Consider the following 19,495-nt stretch of genomic DNA (forward strand, 5'->3'; position numbering starts at 1 on the left):
TTCTCCCTCTGCCTGCTACTCTCCCTGCTTGTGCGCGCTCTCTCTTAAATAAGTAAATAAATAAATAAATAAATAAAATCAATCTATTTAAAAAAGAACCTAGGGATAAAAAAGAGGTAAGTTTTAAAAAATATAAGCAAACTGTTTTACTATAATAGTAAATAAAAATTTTACTTTTAATAGTCCATCTGGGTAAAAACCCAACCTAGAGTGATTAACAAAAGGAATGCAAAAAAGGAAACAAAGATTTAAGAGATAAATGGAAAATAACAGATGAAATCAACTTATAAAGTGTAGTAAGTAACACAGTATGAAGGCAAAACAGCAGTATCAGAGCAACCACAAGAGGCAAGCATTGAGAAATGAAGTGAAAGGTATACAAAAATGGACTGATGAGAAGTTACTCCACATTTGACAAGTGGGAAGATAATGATAATTCCTGAAGAAGTAGTTTCCATATGATATGGTGGAGACAGAAGCCTGAGGACAGTAGTTAAGGAATATAACCTCATTTGCTCCTATAACCAAATTTAAAACATCTTTGTAATTAAAGGAAAAGATTTCCTAAACAAAATACAAAAAGCATACCATACAGGAAAAAATAGAAAAATGTGACTTACTTCTTTCTTTCTAAGTGAATTCTACCCCCAAAACAGGGCTTGAACTCACAACTCCAAGATCTAGTCACACACCCTACCAACTGAGCCAGCCAAGCAATCCCCTCAAAGTGTGACTACTTAAAAATTAAACTTCAGGGATGCCTGGGTGGCTCAGTGGGTTAAGCATCTGCCTTCAGCTCAGGTCATGGTCTCAGGGGCCTGGGATCAAGTCCCACATCGGGATATTTGCTCAGCAGGGAGCCTGCTTCCCCTCCCCACCCTGCCTACTTGTTATCTGTCAAATAAATAAAATATTTAAAAAAATAAATAAATAAAAATAAATAAATAATAAAAATTAAACTTCAGTCAAAAGATATGACAAAGTTAAGCAAAAGAAAACAGTCACAAATATAACAGAGTAGTTCACAGAGACACAAAGTAGAGCAATGAACCACAGGCTGGGCAACAGAGAAGTAGAGTTAACATTTAATAGATACAGAATTTCGGTTTTACAAGATGAAGTAAGTTCTGGGGATGAATAGTAGTAATGGCTGTACAAAAATGTACACTGATACTGTCACTTAAAAACACACAAGATGCTAAGTTTTAGATGTATAGTATACCACAATTACCAAAAAAAAAGCTAAAAATTAAGCCACACAACCGAAGTAGACAAACTTATATAAAGAATTAACCAACCAATTATATTTAAAAAATTATATAAATAAGAAAAATACAAACCACCAAAATTTTTTTTGAAGACTGAATTCTTATTTACTTATTTTTGCAAGAGAGAGAAGAGAGAGACAATATGCGCGAGCATGTGCATACTGCACATACAAGTAGTGGGGGAGAGGCAGAGGCAGAAGCAGACTCCCTGCTGTGCAGGGCTGCACAGGGCAATGGATGCGAGACTCGATCCCATGACCCTGAGCTGAAGGCAGACAACCAACTGAGCCACTCAGGTGTCCCAGTTTTTTTTTTTTTAATGGGTAAGGAATGAGAACACTGAGTTTGCAAAGCAAAGCCTAATGGCCAATCAACACAAAAATATGCTTAATATTTCTACTGGGAAGGGAAATTAAAATTAAAATAAGTTACCATTCACATCCATCAGACTGATAAAAATATAAAAATATAAGTCTTACAAATGTCAGGTCACTAGAACTCTTACACACTGCTAGAGGAGTGCAAATTGATAGCATCATTGTAAGTTGAAGCCATATCCAATAACACAGAAGATGCAAATACACTCAGATCTTACAATACTACTTCCTAGAAAAAACTCTCACGTGTCCAAGAAAACATGTAATGTACAATGCTTTTTTTTTTTTTGTACACCAGCTAAAAGCTGAAACTACATGCTGTCCACAGAGAATGAATAAACAACAACAACAAAACTGATGTGAAATACTATGTAATTTAAGGAACTAAAGCAATATGCACTATCATGGATAAATTCTTTAAAAAAAAAAAAAAAGTAACACATAAAAGAAAAGTTGCACAAGGGGCACCTGGGTGGCTCAGATGGTTAAGCATCTGCCTTCAGCTCTGGTCATGATCTTCAGGCCCTGGGATTCAGCCCCATGTCAGGCTCCTAGAGGGAAATCTACTTCTCTTCTACTTCTACTTCTTAATCTTCTACTTCACCCTCTGCCCCTACCCCTGCTTGTGCTTACTCTGTCCCCTGTCTCTCAAATGAGTAAATAAAATCTTCAAAAAGAAAAGAAGAAGAGGGATGCCTGGGTGGCTCAGTTGGTTAAGCCACTGCCTTCGGCTCAGGTCATGATCCCAGGATCCTGTGATGGAGTCCCACATTGGGATCCTTGCTGAACGGGGAGCCTAATTCTCTCTCTGCCTCTGCCCGCCACTCTGCCTGATTGTGCGATCTCTCTCTCTCTCTCTGACAAATAAGTAAATAAATAAAATCTTATAAAAAATAATAAAAAGAAGAGAAGTTGCAGGAAATGTAGAATATTACAATCATCTGGAAAAAAAATTTTAAACTTTTAAAAACACTAAAAAGTGCTTTGACATTTAAAAAAGCTTATGATTTCAGGGCACCTGGGTGGCTCAGTCGTCGAACGTCTGCCTTTGGCCCAGGTCATGATCCCAGGGTCCTGGGATCAAGCCTCGAATCAGGCGCCCTCCTTTCGGGGAACCTGCTTCTCCCTCTCTCTCTCCCTTAGCTTGTGTTCCCTCTCTCGCTGTCAAGTCTTTAAAAAAAAACAAAAAACAAAAACCTTATGGTTTCAATAGTAAAAACAAAAGTATGAATGGAAAGGATATAGGCCTCTTCAGCACAGTGGTTACTTCTAAGAAAGAGAATGGAAAAGGGAAAAGGTTACAAAGTGAACTTCATCTACATGTTGTTTTATTGCTTGAGGGAAAGGGTAAGTTAACCAAGTATGAGAGAGTTAAGATCTGCTAAATCTATACCACGAACATAAAAGTATCCACACCTACTGTTTTCTAAACTTCAAAGTGTAAGATAGTCCATAATCTTAAAAAGCAGCTTTAAAGGGGCGCCTGGGTGGCTCAGTCGTTAAGTGTCTGCCTTCAGCTCAGGTCATGATCACGGTCAATTTAAATATTTAATATTTTAAGTAAAATATATTTTTTAAGATTTTATTTATTTATTTGACACACAGAGAAATCACAAGTAGGCAGAGAGGCAGGCAGAAAGAGGGGGGAAGCAGGCTCTCCGCTGAGCAGAGAGCCCAATGCGGGACCTGATCCCGAGATGTTGAGATCATGACCTGAGCCGAAGGCAGAGGCTTAACCCACTGAGCCACCCAGGAGCCCCAAGTAAAATATAAAAAAAAAAATAAAAAAATAAAAAATTGGCGGAGCCCTGTTAAAATACAAATTTTTTTTTAAAAAGCATCTTTAAAAATAATGGACAGGTAGCAAGCAGCAGACATGATCGCACATTATTCTTTCCACCATAATTAGTAAATATTTGGGAGTCAGAGACCTAGTTTCCAACTCCTGTTCCACCAACAAGTTGCCTGATACTGAGAAAATTAGGTACTTTCTTCAAAGCTGCAATTTTCTAATCTGTAAAATAAGAATAACATCAATCTCATAAGGCTGCCAAACATATAAAATATATATGTTTATATATATATGTTTATATATTAGCAGGCATTCAACTGAAATATTTATTACTTTAAATTTGCAGTAAAAGCAAAGAACTGAAGGGAGAAAAAGGACAAAGGTTTTGAGAAATGAAGTTCTCTCCTTTGCAAAATTACATAAGAGAACAAGGGATGTCAGATGGATGTGACCATCACTTTCTATTTTCCAAAAATCAATTTTCAAATGGGAATTTTAGGGGTGCCTGGGCAGCTCAGTCAATTAAGTGTTTGCTTCCACTCAGGTCATGATCTCAGGGTCCTGGGATGAAGCCCCATCGGGCTCCCTGCTCAGCAGGGAATCTGTTTCTCCCTCTCCCTTGCCCCTTCCTCAACTTGTACCCCTGTGTGCACACTCTCACTCTCAAAGAAATCTTTAAAAAAATAAAAAACAAGAATTTTACCAAGAGATTCAAGATAACATATATCATAGGATTAGAATCTAGATTTCTTGGTGCAGTTCAAGGCAACCAGAGTCACATCAAGAAATCCCAAATCATCATGTAAAGCTATATTATCTGAAATGCTTCTAAATAAAGTACCTTTTCACTTAAAAAGGTCACATTTTAACACAAACTCTTCCCCAATTTATCACTGTCTCCTTTAATAAAAAATTTTTTTTTTAATTTAATTGACAGAGTGATTGAGAGAGAGAGAGAGAGAGAGAGAGCTCAAGCGGGGAAGTGGCAGGTAGAGAGAGAAGCAGGCTCCATGCTGAGCAAGGAGCCCCATGTGGGGCTCATCTCACATGACCTTAGCCAAAGACAGCTGCTTAACCGACTGAGCCACCCAGGTACTCTTAACTGTCTCCTAAAGAAGGATTAACAAACACCATGAGAACAAGGCCCAGATTTTTCTTTTGCATTCCCCTTGGCCACAGGTTGTTTGCACAGAGATGACAAAGTAACTCTATCATAAGTACTAAAGCCTCTTCATTTAAATCCTTTCTTTCAGGCAAATTCACACAACACTATCACTACACTGAAGGAACCCTTTATGATCCAAACCAATAAGTAAAATATGAACATATAGCTAATTTTGACATCTTAACAGCTATCCATTGGATGTCCCAAGAACTGCTCTAAGCACTGTAAAGACTCTTAATCTTCCTACATTCTTACAAATAAGAAAACTCTAAGAGAATCAAAGCTGCAGATATTAAATAGAAAAGCCAGGACCCAAAGCAAATCTAATTCCAAAGCCCACGCTCTTAATCACGAAGCTAAATTTACTGTATCATGCTTAAGGAGTGAAATATCTCTGCCTTCTGCCAAATTTAGTTTTTAACACCAAGAAAAAAAGGCAAAATATACTTAAATACAAGGCAATATTAAACTGCCAATCATACTTTGTTTTATTAGCATTCAGCATTTACAGTATTATTTATGAAAAAAAAAAATAGTCCCATAGAGCAACCATATATAATGGTTAGAATGGACTGCTATGCAAAAAGCTTGGGTTCATTCACCAGATCTGTATCACTAAAAAACAATCAATCTCTTCAGGCCTCAGCTTCCTGATCTTATAGATGAGGAATTTGGCCTAGATCTAAGGTCTCTTTCAACTCGAATACTCAATGCATTTTTTTAAAAAGATTTTATTTATTTATTTGACAGACAGAGATCACAAGTAGGCAGAGAGGCAGGCTGGGGGGGGCAGGCTCCCCGTGGAGCAGAGAGCCAGATGTGGGGCTCGATCCCAGGACCCTGGGATCATGACCTGAGCCAAAGGCAAAGGCTTTAACCCACTGAGCCACCCAGGCACCCCTACTCAACGCATTTTAACATTTTCTAAGACACCACTAACATATTAATAAATATATACATGTATATTTATCTAAAAGATGGACAGTAAAGGTACAAAAAACGTTCACAGCATGGCTACTACTAGTTTTGAGGGTCACAAAGGGGTGATATAGGGAATTCCAGATGCATCTAAATCTATGCCTGATGGACAGAGATCAAAGTCTTTATAATAGTAAAATAAAAAAAGAAATGCACCCCAAACAGTATTACTTGGACAGGTTGCAATTATTTTTTTTACCCCATCAAAAGCTTTCTTCACTCAGCCCACACCCAGAACCCCATAAGGCACATTATTTAAATAAGTTACAGAGAGCTGTAACTTATATAACTGTAAAAACTGCTTTTCTACTCTTAAAAAAATTGTTCAAACTCTGGTTATATTAATTTCCAGCAGGGAATTTCACCTCTTTCTTTTAATCAAAAAGGAAAAAGTTTAAAAGAAAAAAATAATCATTTACAAAGGGAAAACAAGTATAAAATCCTAAAACCATCACTCAAAACTAGTAGTAGTAGTAGCCATGCTATAAACATTTTTGTACCTTTACTGTCATCTTTTAGATAAAATATATTACACATCTTACAAATTTAATAGTATGAAATGTTCTAAAGAGTTTTGTTGATAGCAGTGGTTCTCAACATTTGGCAAAGTCTGGAGACATTTTTAGTTGATACAACTGGCAGGGAGGGAGACAGAGCAAGGAGGTAGGGAGGAGGGTTGGCTGTGCTACTGGCAACTAGTGATAGAAGCCAGGGATACTAGTAAACATCCTACAATGCAGAGAAGAGCCACTCACAGCAAAGAATTCATTATCTGCCTAAAATGTCAACAGTGCTAAGGTTGAGAAACTATGGTCTACAGAAATCAACATTTTACTTCTAAAGATTTGCCAACCAGTTCTATAGATCAAACTAGATCAAATACATTAAATTCAAAATGACAATAATACAAAATCCACTTAAGCACTTAAAAGAAAACTACAAAAGTAGTTTTCATGAAATCAATTTATAATGCCATAAATTTAAGTATTCCCTACTGAAATCTTAGAAAATGTCAGCGAAGTACAATTACAATATGAAAAACTACAGATAACATACCACAAACACACAAGAGTATGTACACTGACTTCAGGGCATTTTACTTCATTGAGCTTCAAATTTAAAAGTATTTTGCAGAGGCGTCTGGGTGGTTCAGTCTTTTAGGTGTCCATCCGACTCTTAGTTTCAGCTCAAGTCTTGACCTCAGGGTCTTGAGAAAGAGTCTTATGTGGGCTCTGAGTTCAGTGGGGTATATGCTTGAGATTCTCTCTCTCACTCTTTTGCCCATCCCCCAGCTTGGGTGCTTTAAAATAAAAATTTTTTGAAGTATTTTGCATATTGACTCGCAGCTAAATCTTTAAGTAACTTACAGGTAACACTTATTTTAATTTTTTATTTTAAGGTTTTATTTATTTGCCAGAGGGAGAGAGAGAAAGAGCACAAGCAGAGGGAGCAGCAGGCAAGGGGAGAAGCAGGCCTCTCACTTAGCAAGAAGCCCCATGGGGAACTCAATCCCAGGACCCTGGAATCATGACCCGAGCTAAAGGCAGATGCTTAACCGACTGAGCCACCCAAGCATCCCTTATTTTAATGTTTAAACTATTAAATTAGGTTATGTTTAAATCCTGTAACCCGTAATACAAACCAGTCTCAGTTATTTTTAAATAATTAAAGAATGCCTATCCTTGGAAAGTAATGACAGTGTGGTACAATATAAACACAAGGGGACCTAGACCCAAATCCTAAAGCTATGTTTGTAGACAAGTAATTTAACTTCTCTGAATCTCAATTTCCTCATCTAAGATATAGGAAATCTAATTCAAAGAATTGTTCTTGGAAATTAGCAATAATGCATAAACAAATGGTACTGACAGCCACTCTACAAATGGTGGTTAGTTTTTAACAGCAATAATAATAAATCTGTGAATACAGATTATAGTTTTATTATAGCCTCAAAATCTACATTTCACTTAGTAATTGCACTCATAAAATAACTATAACATGTATTTTAACCAATTTTCCATTCCTGGCAATTTGAAATATTATTTAAAATTCACACATATTTAAAATTAATGTCTGACACATAAAGGATGGATTTCCAAACAGCCTCAAGGAAAAAAGGCCTAGGTTTGTATGACTCAAAACTCAAAAGGGATCCTTTGATGCCTATTACCTCAGACACATTCGCTTATACAGAAATAATCAATTTTACCAATTTCTCATTGAGACAAATACACATATTTCTCCCTTCTTCCAACACAAATGCTGGCCGCCTCCACACTATTCTGCACCTTGCTTTTAACATTTGATTTATCTTGGAGACTATATTTTAATTAACACACTTTAAGAATGGCCACTTATAACTTCTTATGGTCAGAATTCAGCAAATGTCAGCTATCTTTATAAGACAACTTAAAATGCCAAAAAAAAAAAAAAAAGTACTTGAATCAACCAGTAAATAAGAGCATATGAAACTTCGGTAAACATGGAGAGTTACATAGATGAAGTGATGAAATACTTGGTTACATGACCAGACACTCAAAATACGACATTTCCACACTTAAAAAGGAAACACATGGACTGTACTACAAGTCCTTCAGTGAGCTGAAAGTAATCAACATAACCCACTTATAGAACTGGGCCTACTAAATTATCGATGAAATAAAATATTGGTGAAAATAAAGTCATTTACTGGTTATAGTACAAGATTGAATTATCTGACCCTTTTCTAAATATACTTTGCAACTTATTTTCTGGAAGAAGTCTCCTTCCAGATTTATAAAGTACTCTTCTTAAAAAAAATAATTTTTTTGCATTTCCTATTCTCTTCCTCTGAAATACTATAATGCTTACTTGAAGCAAGGCTTCAGTATCCCTTACATATAAAGAGCAGTATTGCTTTAACAATATGCACACTAGGGCAATACTAGATTTCTTTTAAGCTTTAAATGAAATACTAAAAATATCATGGTGAAAGTCACCTCATATACAAAGCAAAGAGATCATATGGATCACGAGAGCAGTAACTTACCATTTTTAAGTATTAGAAAATAAAAGCATGTGAAAGAAGTCTTATATTAAGTCTCAGGTTTGTGCAACTTTATTATAGAAGAAATGTTTTAGGCTATTGGCAACTGTATTAACGGAATCTTTCATTAGGAATATATATGTCAACTATACTCAAATATATTTTCTTGCAAATAAAAAGTAAGATTCATTGTTTCACTTATATCAGTACAGACATTTATGACCCTATTTCTGCACTGTACCACAAAAATACAAAGTCATCCTTCCATTCAGAGTTTTGGCACTAGAACAAATACAGAGGTCAGAGTTCATACACATGCTCAGATCATTTCTTATAGACTACTACATTCAATAAATCTACTGGTATTTGTTATTTTTAGGTTAATTTTAAAGAATTATATTCAACATGTCGAATTGGAAAAATAATCTGTAGAGTCAGTATCAGAAATAAAGCTCACTTATATCTATTACTTATCACACACTCAGAATGCTAAATTACACAAATCATTTATCAAAGTTCCAACATTAAGAGAAAAATACAAATAGTAATGATGCATTATTAAAATATGTGACATCTTGAAAATACTAAGTATTTCAGTATTACTTTTTCATCTCTTTGTTAAATCCAAGGAGGAAAAAAACTTTGCATTCTTGTTGATTTGGGTATGAAAAATTGTACTTATACTTGCATGGTTTTGAGTCAAATCACAAGGCTATTTTGACTAAATTATATAAATAAATATGACCAACATCAGAGTAAATTCTGCAAGACTCAAGAGCAGCTTGAAACAAAAAAATATATTTCTAATAATTTCAGGTAAGATACACTGGAACAAACCTACTAAATAAGGAGGTATAATAATGTATCGATCTGGTGAAATCCCATGTTTTTAATAGGGCTGTTTTTCAAAAGTAAGAATCAAGTTAACTATGAGGGACATCATAATGAAGTTTCATGGCACAATACAACAGTCACAGAGGCACTGTCTTAGGAGAGACTCTCTGATCTATAACTTGTAAACAATATTTTGAAATAAGCTACTCATACTCTCCATTATTTTTTCCTAACGAATAATATTTAAGTGCCTTTAATACACCAAACAACTTGCCTTCACCCAATCAAAAAGCTTCTGATGTCAACAGAAAAGAGGCCTAGAAATTGGGGAGTTGGGGACGGGGGAAATGAGGTAATTATCTAATCTGGAATCAATTTGCTACCTCAGATGAAAATTCCCTTATCTCCCACTCAAATAAAAGAGTATCCTATTATGTCTCCTCTTCTCTCCCAACACCGAACTAAGGAGAGAGTAACTCTGAACGTCCTTCTTTTATCAAAACCTAACGCCTTTCACCGATCCTTCCCAAAGGAAAGGACGGTGGAGGCCAAACAGGCCATAATGTAGAATACCCTTAAAAGTGTGGGCCTTTGAGCAGCGCAGCTCTCCGGATCCAGTTACCACCTTTCCCCTTCCCCCAACCCACTTCCCGGGTTTTCTCAGGCTCGGCCTGCTCCCTCCACACCCTACAGCCAGACTTCCAGCTGTTGCCACTGTCTCGGGGCTCTCTCTAGAGCTCACACCCCCCCCAAGAAATGCCCCCCTCCCCATATGCCCCCCAAAACCGTGTTCCTCTCCAGACCACCCGCCCGCGAGGCGGTCCATCCCAGGGCCCAGGGAGGGGAGGAGAAGGCGACGGAAGCAGGGGGAGACTGCTGCTCTCCCACAGGCAGAAGGGCGACCGCAAGGAGGGCCACCCAGGGGTTACCGGGGATACGGGGGTCGCCGCTGGAAGAACCCTCCCGCCCTGGGCTGGGGTGGGGGATGTCCGGGAGTTCATTTCTGACCTCCTCGCTCTTCAGCACCTCCTTGAACTCCCGCTTGATTCGCTGCACCGCGATGTTGGCCATGTCTCCGCCCGCAGCTGATTCGTACCCGCCTCCTCCGCCACCGCTACGACCACCGCCACCGCCGCCACCTCTTCCACCACCGCCTCCTCCCTCGGCGATCCACACCCGAGCACACGAATGCTGCCACTGCCACCCCGGCCGCCGCGCTCTCCTCAGTGTGGAATCACCTCCGCGCCCGGCCACCAAAATGGCGCCGGGTCCGCGCATGCGCAAGACGGTGACCCGGCCGGGCGGCGCAGCCGCTCCCGTTGTAGCCCCATACGCCTCAAACGCGAGCCCGCGCCGCGCCGCGCCGCGCGTCTCAGCCCGAGCTGCGGCCGCGCGGCTCCGCCCTGCCGGCGTCTGGGGCCAGGAGGGTGCGGCTTCCGCGCTGGCCAACCCTGCTGGGGCCTCCCGGGTCCTCTCTTGTGCCTCCGCCTCTCTTCAAATCACTGTGGTGTGGTCGGGGCTTCCAACCATGGCCTCTGACTGAAGGCTGAGCCCCACATAACGGCCCCCCCCCCTCGGCTACCAGCGCCTGTGAGCGTGGACCTGACTCAGCCAGACCGAGAACCCACAGGCTTAATGTGCCTGACTGTGTCTAGTGTAGAAAAACATCATTCCAGAACTCGATCCGGCCCATTTTCTGTTGGTGTAGCCCAGAAAGATCCACTGCGGTCCGTTTTTGTTCTGGAGCCATAAGAGTGCCACTGCTAATACTATCATTCCAGGTACTACACGTCACTGAATAAAGAGTGGTCATTGTTGGGTCCCATCCCGTGTATCTGAAACAGGTACTCCATGGAGATGCCTGAGGTGGATTTAGAAGCCAGATGTTGATCTTTGAGCTCCTTAGATCATTAATACCGAGTTTTAATAGTGTTTAAACTCCAGTGTACATCAGAATCCCTGAAAACCTTGTTAAAAAAAAAAAAAAAAAACACGTTGCTAGACCCCCATCCCTAGAGTGTGGGGTAGGTCTAATAATTTTCTTCTCGAACAAGTTCTCAGATGCTGCTGCTCTTGCTGCTACACTATGAGAACCACTAAACTAAAACATGTGAAAATAGTTTGTATATTAAAGTGAAAAATGGAGAAATAGAAGCTTCTTGCGGAGGAATGGTAGCTTTACTTCTGTAGGCCTAGGGCCTACAACAGTGTCTGGCACTGGTAGGCCCTCAATAAATATTAAATGAACAAATGAAGATAAGAGTAAAATGTTTTAGGTGGAAAGGAAGTTTGAAAGGCAATTTGAAAGTCGTTGCTAGGGTTTCAGTAAATAATACGGTTTTGGTGCTGAGCGGTACTTTAAATAGAACATTCTGGAAGAAGTAATAAAAGTTATTTAGAAGTTTTTATTTCATGAGCTTCTTTCACCTAATCAATTAGTAAAGTACTCGCCTAAAAAAAAAATACCACAAATACACAGCCTTAGCAGAATTATTGAAATTATGGCACCAAAAAGGAAATATTCCCTGGAGTGAATCATTCAAGTGGAAGCACTTGGAAAAAAAGTTCTTGAAATTCTGCCACAGGAACCAAGATGAGATATTTGATTCCAGCTCTCCTCCATGCTAGCTATCTTGGCCAAGCGTTGTTTCCTCACCTACAAAATAAGGAAGCTGGATTAGATGATCTCTTTCAAGTTTTAAGAGGTCAGAATTCTAAAACATCATTTGGAAATAACTCCCTAAGTGGACTAACATAAATTATAAACCCTTCCAGCAGAGCCCCCTAGTGGTCCTAAGAGGAACCAACTGTACGTGTGGGTGATGGTACAATGAATCATTGCTATAATGTAATTCATGCAATGCTATGTGTATCTGTGTCAGTACATTGAACATAATCATTTTGAAGTGTGCAAAAACTGTTTTGAGTACTTTACATTTGTCACCTTCATTCCGTCCCCAATCTTAATCTTGGAACTTCAAAGAAACTTGCAACACTCAAATCACAGGGGGACTACTTAGAAGGCTATGGTAATTTTGGGGGGAGAGGGGCTTGGTCTTTTTTTTTTTTTTCTCTTGAGAAAGAGAAAGCAGGGGAGGGTAAAAGAGAAAGAACCTTTTTTTTTTTAATTTTTATTTTTTTATTTGACAGACAGAGATCACAAGTAGGCAGAGATGTAGGCAGAGAGAGAGGGAAGAAGGCTTCCCACTGAGCAGAGAGCCCGATGTGGGGCTGGATCCCAGGACCCTGAGATCACCACCTGAGCAGAAGACAGAGACCCAACCCACAGAGCCATCCAGCCACCCCGGAGAGAGAGAATCTTAAGCAAGCTCCGCACTTAGAGTGGAGCCTGACACAGGGTTCCATCTCAAGACCCTGAGAATATGACCTGAACCCAAAATCGAGAGTTGGACATTTAACTGACTGAGCCACCAAGGCACCACTGGTCATTTTTAAACACACACAATCATTGGACCTAAAATTCTACTTCTAGGAAGTCATTCTACAGTCCTTCCAAAGAATGAGGCAACTACGTATTAACTGATATGAGACAATTCCCAAAGTACATTTTAAGGGGAAAAAAGCAGTATGCTAAATGCAATGTGGTATCTTGGATTAGATCCTAGAATTGAAAGGACAGAACTAATGAAATCTAAATAAATTCTGTAGTTTAGTTAATAGTATCGTACAATATGAATTTCTTAGTTTTGACATGGTATTATGGTTATGTAAGATGTTAACATTAGTAGAAGTGAGCAAAGAATATACAAGAATCTCTGAAACTTTTCTGTAAATCTACAATTACTTCAAAAGAAAAAGTTTACTTTTGAAAAGCACTCTGCAGTCCATACTGTGTGTAGTGCACCACCATATGTGTGAAGGAAATAAGGAATATGCTTATGTATGTAATACTTGTGAGTCCTCAAAATATCACTGGAAAAATGCATAAGAAACTGACAGTAGGGATTATCTCTGAGAAAATAACTTAAATGCCTTGAAGAAGGCAAAATGTAAGAATTTTCACCATGTACCTTCTTGTATATTTTACCTATTCAAAACTAAATTTTTTGAAAATGAGTTTCTAGTAATGCCACTTATAAACTCTTCACTATTATGATCTAGTTCTGGTGGACTACTTCATTAAAAATTAATTAATTAAACAAAAATTATCCCTACTACGTGCCAGGCATGATATAGGTCCTAGAAGTGTATCAGTGAAAAAGAAACAGAAAACTTCTGGAATTGCAGGATTCACATTCTGTCGGGATAGGGAGAATTTGTCTCAAAATATTTTCTACAGAAATGTAGGGGTCCCTGATATGTTTTCAGAGGTCAGTCTGCAATGACCAAATTATCATCATAATACAACTAAGACATTATTTGCCTTTTATTGTGTTGACATTTGCACTGATGACATAAGAGCAATAGTAGACAAAAACAATTACTGTGTTATTAATAATCCTATTAATACCATGCACTCACTATTAAAAATACTAGTTTTGGGGTGCCTGAGTGACTCAGTCACTTAAGCATCTGACTCTTGGTTTCAGCTCAGGTCATGATCTTGTGGGTGGTGAGATCGAGCCCCATGTCAGTCTCTGAGATTCTCTCGCTCTGCCCCTCCCCGCTAAAATAAATAAATAAAGCTTTAAAAAGAAAAAAAAAAACCAGTTGCAGGGACACCTGGCTGGTTCATTTGGTGGAGCATACAACTTGATTTCAGGGTCCTGAGTTGGAGCCCTGCATTAGATAAAGAGCTTACTTTAAAAAAAAAATACCAGTTTTAGGTTTTTTTTTAAATGAAGACTTGCACTTTTACTTTTTTATTTTTTTTAACATTTTTATTAATTTTGTTTTAATATTTTATTTATTCATTTGACAGACAGAGATCACAAGTAGGCAGAGGCAGGCAGAGAGAGAGGAATGGAAGCAGGCTCCCCGCCAAGCAGAGAGCCCTTTGTGGGACTTGAGCCCAGGACCCTGGGATCATGACCCAAGCCAAAGGCAGAGGCTTTAACCCACTGAGCCACCCAGGTGCCCCCATTTTTATTAAATGTTAATGAACATGGGGGTCATGACCTGACCAGAGGCAGATGCTTAACTGACTGAGCCATCTAGGCGCCCCTTGTTTTTTTTTTTTTTTTTTTTTAAGATTTTATTTATTTATTTGACAGAGAGAAATCAAAAGTAGATGGAGAGGCAGGCAGAGAGAGAGAAGGAAGCAGGCTCCCCGCCGAGCAGAGAGCCCAACGCTGGACTCGATCCCAGGACTCTAAGATCACGACCCGAGCCGAAGGCAGCGGCCCAACCCACTGAGCCACCCAGGCGCCCCTTTGTTTTTTTTTTAAGATTCTATTTTTAAGTAATCTCTACACCCAACATGAGGATTGAACTTACAACCCTGGCATCAAGAGTCGCACGTTCTACTGACTGAGCCAGCCAGGTGCCCCCTCCTTTTCTTTTTTTCTTTTTCTTTTTCTTTTCTTTTCTTTTTAAACCAGTTTCACTTTAGAATGTGTTTGATGAAGCAGTGGAAATTGATTTTATTAAACTTCAATTTTTGAATACATGTCTTTTTAATATTGTGTGTCATTCTTGGGAAAGATAAAGAAAGCACTTCTACTGCATCCCAAAGCCCATGGTTAAGCACTTGCACAAGTGGTGATTTGTGAGGTAAATTAGCAACTATTTCCATGGAACACTATTTTTACTTAAAATAATGATTGAGACAAACTATGTTTCTTAAGGACTGGGTATTTGGCAGACATTTTATCACAAATGAACTAGGTGAGCCCATCACATCAAGGAAAACTACTGGCAGGATTTGTTGCCAATGAAAAAATTCAAACTTCCAACTGAAAATTAGAATTTTTTTTTAAGATTTTATTTATTTATTTGACAGACAGAGATCACAGGTAGGCAGAGAGGCAGGCGGGTGGGGGGCGTGGGAGGCAGGTTCCCTGCTGAGCAGAGAGTTCGATGTGGGATTCAATTCCAGGACCCCAAGATCATGACCTGAGCCAAAGGCAGAGGCTTAACCCACTGGGCCACCCAGGTGCCCCCAAAATTAGACTTTTAGAAAATATATCTGCCCCGTGACTCAACAGCTTTCCAATACACTTAAAGACATTTTGACTAAGTTGGTGGCGAAATTAATAAATGCAATTGCTTGAAATTTTACAGTGAAATTTGTTAACATTTGGAAGATCTGCATAAGCCAGTGAACTAGTATTTTCTAAATGACCAGTGCATGATGTTACAAAATCATGCCTGGGTGTAATAATATCCATTCAAGATTTGAGACAGATCAATTTTAACATAACAGGGTACAAAATATTCACTGGTAACATTTCAGATTCCACATTGCAACTAACCTCTGAGGATTGACCTCTTGTCTAGATTTAGTGCAGTACTGAAAAATAATATCCACAATTAGCTGAAAAAGTTGTTAAAACATTTTTTCACTTTCTAGCTACGTATTTGTGTGAGATTGGATTTTCTTCTTCTACTTCAACCAAAACAATATATGCACATACTAACTGCAAAAGTATATATGAAAATCCAGCAGTAGGATGCCTGGATGGCTCAGTTAGTTAAGTGTCTGCCTTCAGCTCAGGTCATGATCCCAGAGTCCTGGGACTGATTCCCGAATGGGGCTCCTTGCTCAGTGGGAAACCTGCTTCGGCCTCTGCCTCTGCCTACCATTTCCCCCGCTTGTTCTCTCCTTCTCTCTCTGACAAATAAATAAATAAAATCTTAAAAAAAAAAAAAAAAAAGGAAAAAGAAAATCCAGCTGTGTTCTGTAAGGCAGGCATTAAAAAGAGATTTTATCTTGGAAAATACAATTATTTTTCACTAATAATATATTATTTATGTAAGTATATAATAGGTTGATTATAGTAACTATAATATTAAAAAGAAAATGCAAAAGCAAGCAGAGCAAGGGGCAGAGGGATAGAGACAGAGGGAATCCCAGGCCAACTCCCATGTGAATGTGGGGCCCAATCTCATGAGCCTGAGATCATGATCATGACCCAAGCCAAAATCAAGAGCCGCCCAACTGATTGAACCTCCCAGGTACCCCTGTTATAGTTACTTTTAAATAAATGTTCCAATAATTTCTGTTTTAATTTCTATCACAATGTTGTTTAAACCACGTAAACAACTGCTCTTTGGAATCTTCAATATTTTTAAAGAGTGTAAAGGAGTCCTAAGTACATTTGAATATACTTTACTGGTTAGACACAAAGGTTAGATCTAAAAGGTCACACACTTTCAGAGTATATAATTTACATAAACACATATGTGAAGGTTGTCAACTTGGTTTTAGATTGATGGGGAGTTAATCTGGTAACTCTTCTGTTGCCTCCAACAGAACAATGTGTTTTGATCTTTTGATTCATGTAAAAAAAAAAAAAAGAGCAGCAAGGCATAATAGTGCTTTGCTGACCCCTGATAATAATCGCCAATCTGAAATGTGCAAGTCTTTTTTGTAGTTCCTGCCAGTTACTGTCACCACTCTTCAGATTCAAATTTCTTGTTCTTCCGAAGGCAGAGAAGGCAGAGAAATTTTTTTCCCCTACTGCCCTTTCCTGACCTTGTATTGGCCAGCTTTTTGAGACTTTTTTCCTTTCTTTCTCTCATCACTGCCTGTTCTACCCAAGCCTCCCATTTAATTTTTTTTTTTTTTTTTTTTAAACACCCAGTCATAACCCTGAGGTCATTTTGCCTTTTTTTCTTTCACTGGATTCTGCCCTTCCCATCTTGTTAGCTTCTCTCCCCTACTCACCCCAGCTGCTGAGGAGCTCTAGTGGCAAGAGTGGAAAACAGCATTTAGATCCACAGTCAAACTTCTAAACTTAGGTCCAGGCCAGTGGGCACCGCAATATTGATTGTAATGCACATTATAGTATTCCAAACTTAGAGAATAGAGCAGAACTCCTACCATTGTGGCTTTCGGAATATCTGCAGCATGGAGTGGAAAGTTGATTTTAATAGCATAGAATATGTTTCCTTGTCTTAAGTTACTGATTTGGTACCTGTTAGGCAGAGAAGTTCTTTAGGTGAGAAGGACTTTATAATTTCACTGTTTCAAAGGAATATGCAGCTACAACTGGGACTTGGCTATGGGGCCTTCACACTTCATGTTTAAGATACAAGCCAGCTGGGGCGCCTGGGTGACTCAGTGGGTTAAGCCTTTGCCTTCCACTCAGGTCGTGGTCTCAGGGTCCTGGGATCGAGCCCCGCATCGGGCTCTCTGCTCAGTGGGAGCCTGCTTCCCTCTCTCTCTGCCTGTTTCTCTGCCTACTTGTGATCTCTGTCTGTCAAATAAATAAATAAAATCTTTAAAAAAAAAAAAAAAATACAAGCCAACTTTCCTGGAGACTGCCCCCTGCTGACTATCTTGGCTATTTTTGCTGAGTTGGTTGATTCCTTTCTGTCTTCTAAACCAGAGTCCTCTATATGAGACCCAATGCAAAGATTCCCTATCCTTTAAAGCCACTCTTCAAAATTCCCTTTCTTTGGTATCTCACAGGCCATGAACTTCCAACTAAAAAAAATCCACAACTAGCTTCTACCTACTTGACCCCCTCAATCATGTCAATTATTTATCACGCATTTATTTTTTTTAAAGATTTTACTTATTTATTTGACAGAGAGAGAGATCACAAGTAGGCAGAGAGGCAGGCGGGGGTGGGGCAAAGCAGGCTCCGACTCGGGGCTTGATTCCAGGACCCTGAGATGATGACCTGAGCCGGAGGCAGAGGCTTAAACTGCTGAGACACCCAGGCGCCCCTTATCATTCATTTAGAACACAGAATTTCAAAAATCATATAAATCTCATCAAGCTGGTCAGATAGTCGTTTTTCGTTCCTGCAAATTCACTCTCCAACACTCTCTGCTCTGTGCCCCCTGGATTCTGGAAGCATGATCTGCAACGTTGTACTGACATCAATAAGACTTCATTACCGTCTGGATTCGGTTGAGTGTGGCCAATGAGTAGGAGCCTCTGGCAGGAAGTGAGGCAAGGATCAGCAATGCTATATTTCCTTACCAAAGGCTACAGTTCCTGTCCAACAGCTCTCCCCATCAGCTGTAGCTTCACCTACTGCTAGAGCTCTTTTAGGATTCTGGTAATCTTGCTCCTTCTACCCCTTCAAGCCTGGAGGTGCCAAGTGGTCCCTGCTATTGTTAGCCTTTATCAGCTTCCTATAGCTGTTAGAGTCTCTTTAATAAACCCTTCTGATTAACCACCTGCTTCCTGCCAGGACTCTGTACCCACATTACAACGATAATTTCTTACTCTCCTGGATGTGGCTGTCATTGAGGAAAGTTACCACTCTCTCTCTACCGTTCTGTAGGCTCTGCATTAGGATTAGAGGAGCTCACTGTAACAACTTTCCCCACTAGGGTGATGACCTAACCCAGGAGGACCAACTGAGAATGACCACTGTAGGTATAGCTCTATGAATAATAGATAACTATCTTTCCCTTTCTTGGTGCTCCCTGCGGTAGAGATTCATAGTCACTTGAATATCACTGTAGCTGAACATTCAACTGTATTTTCCTAGGCTATGGCTCCTTTCTATGGTGAACGATCTGGCTTTAAGTCTCTCTTTCCAGAGGTTTAGAGAAGCAGATGCAAACAATTTTCCCTGTGCCCTCTGAAGCTAGCAAGCAGCGTGACTGAGGTAGGCGCTCTCAGGAGATCCTACAGAGGCCAAGTTTTTCTGCATAGGAGAGCTGTAATGAAAAGCATAATGCAGGAGACAGACTTATATAAACATCTGAGCAAAAGCACTGTGCTCAGAATTTGATGTAACTACATTTTATCTTCCTTTTTATGATTTCGATGTGTTAACAATGTGAATTCTTACACATCTTTAACCTATTGATATATATATTTTTAAGTTAACATTAGGAAAGACAGTTTTGTGTATTTTGTCCTCCCCAGAAGGTTATTTTTATTTTTTTATTTTGTTTTTAAAGACTTTATTTATTTGAGAGAGAGACAGAGTATGAATTGGTGGGGGCGAGGCAGAAGGAGAGGGATAA

At 39.2% G+C, this 19,495-nt stretch overlaps 1 protein-coding gene and 1 long non-coding RNA gene across 2 annotated transcripts in view; both read right to left on the bottom strand.

Annotated features, from left to right (window-relative positions):
* Positions 1 to 10,752, bottom strand: part of UBE2K (ubiquitin conjugating enzyme E2 K) — a 74,183-nt gene extending 63,431 nt beyond the window's left edge. The window contains exon 1 of the mRNA XM_059163207.1: positions 10,448 to 10,752. Within this exon, the coding sequence (XP_059019190.1) occupies positions 10,448 to 10,717 (270 nt within the window). The 5' untranslated portion in view covers positions 10,718 to 10,752. The remainder of the gene's footprint in view (positions 1 to 10,447) is intronic.
* Positions 10,753 to 11,826: 1,074 nt separating this feature from the next.
* Positions 11,827 to 19,495, bottom strand: part of LOC131824773 (uncharacterized) — a 58,855-nt gene continuing 51,186 nt past the window's right edge. Inside the window, exon 2 of the long non-coding RNA XR_009350980.1 lies at positions 11,827 to 12,095. This is a non-coding gene — a long non-coding RNA (uncharacterized LOC131824773). The remainder of the gene's footprint in view (positions 12,096 to 19,495) is intronic.

The sequence above is a fragment of the Mustela lutreola genome, chromosome 1, assembly GCF_030435805.1.
Source record: "Mustela lutreola isolate mMusLut2 chromosome 1, mMusLut2.pri, whole genome shotgun sequence".
NCBI lineage: Eukaryota > Metazoa > Chordata > Mammalia > Carnivora > Mustelidae > Mustela > Mustela lutreola.